The sequence below is a fragment of the Stegastes partitus genome, unplaced genomic scaffold, assembly GCF_000690725.1.
Source record: "Stegastes partitus isolate 25-593 unplaced genomic scaffold, Stegastes_partitus-1.0.2 Scaffold1004, whole genome shotgun sequence".
NCBI classification, from domain to species: Eukaryota; Metazoa; Chordata; class Actinopteri; family Pomacentridae; genus Stegastes; species Stegastes partitus.
Genome location: NW_007578735.1, coordinates 70,797 through 76,796, shown reverse-complemented (window position 1 = coordinate 76,796; position 6,000 = coordinate 70,797). Strand labels below are relative to the sequence as shown.

The 6,000-nt window shown below is 40.0% G+C and overlaps 1 protein-coding gene across 1 annotated transcript in view; it reads left to right on the top strand.

Annotated features, from left to right (window-relative positions):
- Positions 1-2,229: 2,229 nt before the first annotated feature.
- adcy2a (adenylate cyclase 2a) overlaps positions 2,230-6,000 on the top strand; it is a 68,798-nt gene continuing 65,027 nt past the window's right edge. Inside the window, exon 1 of the mRNA XM_008294880.1 lies at positions 2,230-2,775. Within this exon, the coding sequence (XP_008293102.1) occupies positions 2,230-2,775 (546 nt within the window). The remainder of the gene's footprint in view (positions 2,776-6,000) is intronic.

Here is a 6,000-nt window from a genome sequence, read left to right as displayed (position 1 = left end):
AAAAATAATACGTCCTTGCAGGAAGAGTGTCAATAGGTATTGTTACCTGTTCACTTGACTAGTAATTTACATGCATTGTGACTGTTAGGTAGAGTAATTTTAGGAATGTGTTAACCTCAGGCACAAGCCAAACAGATTTATTACACGTCACCAAACTCTTCTGCAGGACCAAATGTTTTCAGTGTTATGCAAGTCGCAATCGAAAATCAGTACAGTCACATGCTAAACCCTTCGAACATGCATAATATTTGTCTTGACAAATGTGAATATCGAACATAATAATTAGTTTTGTGCTGTAATAATTGTGCCATTGAAGCTCAGCACACAAATGATGTAGTTTATGTTGTGTGGGGATGAATCTGGAAGTCATCATTTATTCATTGTTATAAAAGCAGCACTTTGGCCAGCACCACTTTCATCAGGTTTTGGCTGTTTCCTGTGTCTGCAGTCTGTGTAGGTTTGGCTTTGCAAGTGTGTGCAGTATTTGAGCAAATGCCATGTGTGCACATGTGTCTGTTTTTATTTATGTTTTTTTTTTTTTTTGCTGTACTCTCTGAGCTGCTTATTCTCACAGACATGTCATCTGTCAGAAGTTAAGATCATTTAATTTTGTTCTTGATATTGTTCTGGAAGCTGATATGTTGTTGTAGTTTACATTCATGTCAACTCTCCCTTTTCAAAAAAAAAGAAAAAGAAAAAAACCTGACAGATTCTGGTAATTAGTTAATTTTAACTCCGTATTTTCGTTCATCTGCTGCCAGTTCACAGTTGACTAGTAAGAGCCGTTTTGACAAATGTGGCATTTAGGCAAATTGCTGTCTGGCTGGAGAGGAGGAGAGAGGGAAAGGAGGTCCAAGGCATTATCCAACTCCTTCTCCTAGGCCAAATGTTTTCATCAGACTTTTCTTCATCATGGTTCCTCGTCTGAAAGGGCTGTGCAACCTGACAGAGCTTGCCTTTGACCCATACATGCAGTGCAATATTTATTCTTCTTGGATTAGTGTTTTTGAAGTAGTTGCTAACAATGCGCCTTAACAAACCATCACAACTGTGTTTACCTTTCATGCTGAAATTGTAGATCTGTCTGACTAGTAATTATTTGTTTATGTGAATTTGTACGTGTAGCCTATGTGTTATCAACCTTGAGGGAAAAAAAAGCAAAACAGTCGTCTTCCAATGTATTCATACCCTCCCATTAAAGATGGAAAAAAACAACTTCAGCCACTGAAATAAGTTGAAATTGACAAAAGTAGTAATAAATAAAAATGTCATGAAAATTGCTTTTGAATTGTGGTTCAACAGAAATATTAAAACAAACAAACAAACAAACAAACAAACAAACAAACAAAAACAAGCAAACAAACATGTTGTGACCTGTAAACTAATATTTTGTTGAACAACCCTTTGAGCCAATCACTGCAGTCAAGTGTTTTCTGTAACTCTCAATCAAACTTCTGCATCTGTTGACAGGTATTTTGATTTTGACCAGCAACGTGCTCTAATTTGTCTGGGACAGTTTTATTCTTTGTTTTTTTTTATTATTCTTTTCAACCACAATTCAAATGCAATGTTTTATTTCACTAAATTATAATTTAGCAATTTTTTATTCATGATTACTTTTTTCAGTTTCTAGTTTAAGTGACTGTTGTGAATTTTGCCTTCTTCTTTAATGGAAGGGTATGACTACATCTGAGGACGACTGTATAAGGGATGTGAAAATCTTGGTATATTCATTGGATGGGGGAAGTCTGGTGTTATGTATGTTGGAACAGAGAAACAGTACAATCATATTTAGACAAATTGCTGTTTTTCTGTAAGGGTTAAAGTGCAGGACAGAGAGAACTGAATAAAATAAGAATGAAATCATCACCGCCTGTGGGATTGAGCTGTGAAACAGAGCTCTGTGATGGAGCTCAAACCTGTTTCCTGGCCTCTTAGGTCAAATTATTACACATTATTACTCCTAATGCATTCTCCATAAATGTCAACATAAGAATTTCTCCTCTCTCTCTCTCTCTCTCTCTTTCTCTTTTCCTCTCTCCCTTTCACTCGCTGACTTCTCCCTGCTGCTGCACCTTCTTTTTCTTCCTCCCCTCCCCCTTAGCCCTCTCTCCCTCCCCTTTCCCTTCACTTCCCTCCCACTTTTCGCTCTCACTCTAAAGAGGACTCAGTGTCTGCGCTTCCCTTCATTTTCCACCCCAACATGTTGGCAGGGGGAGAAGGAGGAGGATGCTGCGCTCTACCCTCGGTGCGTTCCTGCCACCTCTCCAGCCGGCGCACGCTGCCTCTGACTCAGACTCAGCTTTCAGTTGTCTCCGCCTGAAGGACTTAAGAGAGGAGGTGGAGGAGGATCCGAAGAATAAGCTGGAGCTCAGGAGCTCTCACTCCAGGGTCCTCAACAGGAACAACAATAGCAGGAGAACAGAACAGAGCAACTGCTCCTCATCTGTGGTGGAAACTACTAATACCTCAGCAGTGACCACCTCCTCCTCCTCCTCCGGTTTCCCTCCCTCCTTTTCCCTTCTCTCGGCTCCAAGATCCATGTGGCAAGAGGCAATAAGGAGGAAGCGCTATCTCCTTGACCGGGCAGGAGAGTCTGGTAAAGTGGATAAAGGAGGAGGAGGAGGTGGCCAGGAGAAGAGGAACAGGTCCCCGGACTGGTTATATGAATCCTACTACTGTATGAGCCAGCAGCATCCTCTGATTGTGTTTTTGCTCCTCATAGTGATGGGAGCCTGCCTGGCGCTGCTGACTGTGTTCTTTGCTTCAGGACTGGTAAGATGCTCATTCACAACATAGAGACACTGACACAAACGGATGACTTATGCAGATGAAAAATGCACAAATAAACAAAAATCCAGGACCGTACAAACATATGGAAGGGATTACACTGACCATGAAACACAGTGATGTGTTTAAAATTCACATCAAGCATAAGCTCTTTAAATGGTGTGGATGATTACTTCTAAGGATGTACTGTATATTCTGTGAGCATGCATAGAAATAGAGTCGCACACAGTGGCTTGCCGCGTACACACAAACTTGCACACACACACACACACACACACACACACACACACTTGTGCAATACATATATGCATGCACATGTAGACTCTCGCAGCATGTGGTCTTCATTGCAGCACTAATGTGAAGAGAAGGGTGAGATAAAAGTGAGGGGAGGGGAATAAGGGGCTTAGTTATTGTCTGTGCTCATGGTTGACTGAACTACAGAAAGGAGATCTGTTTCCCCCTGCCCCTATTTTGACAGGGTTATCTCCTCTAAAAAGCTGAAAAATTCAAGGCATGGAAGGCGAGGCAAAGCAAAACGGTATTTTTTTGGTGCACATTTTGACTGGCTGGGCTTTAAATTTAACAATATAAACCTGGTTGTATAGATCTGAAGAAGCGTATTTGGAACGTTATGATGTAGTGCCACAATCTAATGATTAAATTTTCGTGCATTTACTGATGATATAGTGTATATTATAGCCCACATTTTTACATTACGAGAGCTCCTCTCCTGTTCCTGTCTCTGCCAACTCTGCTGTTAGGAGACGATTATTTTAAAAACAATAACTTTGCCATGTAAGAAAACTTTCTATTTTGTCTTCATTCAGTTTTGTATGTGTTTGTATGTTTCACCACCATACATAAACATTGATCAGCTGTGCTCTGGAGATTGGACTCTCCCTGGGTGTATGCAGTTAAGACAATCAGTCAAGACAAAATAGCACTGCTCATATGTTAATATTCAAAATGACTGGAAGAGTTTTTTGATCAAGTCATTTTTAATATGGCCACTTTCCTGATTGGTGATTGTGTTTTTATTTCTGACAACTCAATTGTCCAAAAGTTGTCATAATCAGGCTTGAATGAAGATTATTTTTGTAATAATATAAGGTACTCATCTATGAAGGTACAATAGCATCTTGACGGTGTACAGTACTCACATACTAGAATTACTGTGTATCTGATTTTCAAAACATATGTTTGGAAACATTTTCACTTTGAATTCAGTGACTCTGAGATGAAGATGAAGTGTCCTGTGAATACCTCAGATCTTTATACCAATCAGAACGTTAACCGATCACCAAGCTCCTGTGCTAGCAGCAGACACTGCAGCACTTTATAAAACTTCAACCAGCTGTGGTGGGGCAAATATATAAACTCTGCCTATAATGTATTTCATTTCAAAAGACTTTCGCCCGACCAGTGTTCTGGATAACAATGGCTTTTCCTGTATGAGTGAGTGTTGCCACAGAGAGGCTATTATCCACTGCTGGAGACATAACATTAACAACAACAAAGAAGCACTCCAATTTTTTTTCCATGTACTCCAGTGCACACAACAACTTCTTTCTTTTAAGGGGAAAAAAAAAAACAACCAAAAAATTTAAGGTGTGATGTTAGATTACTTTCATTTCATAATTTTGGCACAGGATGGGGACAGAGGTCAGTGCTTTGACATGGGGTGAATTGGAGTCGAGAGCCAGTATATGTTAACCCCTGGTTTTCAAGAATCATTTTGAACTGCTAACCAATTCTGCAACAAATTATAACACAATCATGTTAAAATCATGTCTTTGAGTCATTACCCCAGCCACAACATAATTAATAATTTTGTTTTGGATTTATTATGTGATCTAGCTGACATAGTTTTTGTTCAAACCTGTGATAAAGTGTCAAGATAAAAAAAAATAAAAAATCAAATCAAGCAATAGGAATTGATGTTGGGTTTATTGCATGGATGATCCAGAACCAAGCGGAGGACCTTTAAAAACCTTAATTGTGAGGAAAATATTTTCCTGCCACCTGACAGAAAAGCCGTGTTTTTCCATGTTCTGTTAATAGTGTTTTTTATGGGCACACAATGAACCAGTGTCAGTACATCTTCCTCTGTTTGGCCACTGCTCAGACTCTCTGTCTCCACATCTTCTTTTTGCTGTATCGCTATGCTGAATAGGCATAAATTTTGCTGCTCCCCCCCTTTTTTTTTGCTCTCTCTCTATCATCCTCTATTTGTTCCCCTTCTCCTGCCATCACTCACCTCTTCATATTTCTGTCTGTCTTTCATTTGTATCCCGTCATCCCTCCATCCTGCTGGCTGGCTGACCTAAATCCTGTGCTGTTTTGGAGCTCTGCTCTGGGCGAGACAAACTCTATGTGGCTCTCTGCAGCCACACACATCCTTTCCTGTCCCAGTGCATCGCCTGTGCATGAGGAACAGACAGAGGATAGGTGGGGGTGGGGGGGGATAAAGATGAAGAATGAGAGAGCTGGAAAGATGTCAAGTGCACTGAACATTGTTAGGTTAGCATAAAAACAGACGGATACATCACTTCTAAGAAAAGATGATGAAAAAATGGGTTTAGTCATTAGTAAAAAAAAAACAAACAAAAAAATCCATTTTAAATTAACAAGATGCATCACAGAGCTTGACATGCATCTGTTCATTACTTTGGATATATGGTATCACTTACATGTGATTTTGGGGTTTTTATAAAGATTAGAAATGACCAAATAGTCTCCATGGATGGGGAAGCAGTGTCGCTGAGCAGTGAGGTCTTCTTAATGAGCAAGAGTCATTAAATTACTCGCCCTGATGCCAGACTAAATTAGCTTTTGGAATTAGCATGAACCCAACAGCAGTAGTTATAATTATGCCTGATTCATAGATGCCGGTGTTTTTACAGATTTGCTTGCCTACACAGCTCAAATGTGACAGTGAAGATGCGACACATCTGTCTCCCTGACCCTGTCTCCACTACTTTTCCATCCCCCATCACACCACTGTGAGAAGCATTGATAGGATGAAATCTGGCAAAGGCAGGCAGCACAAACATCTCATTTCCCTTCGACAGCCTCCTACGTGCACCTTGAAGAAACTCTTGAAATTTTTATCAGAACTTTCATATCTAAGTGTGTTTCAGTACGGCAGCAGCAAATCTATTATGGATGTGACTTCAACTTACTACTGGTTAAGACTGGGGTCTTTTTAGG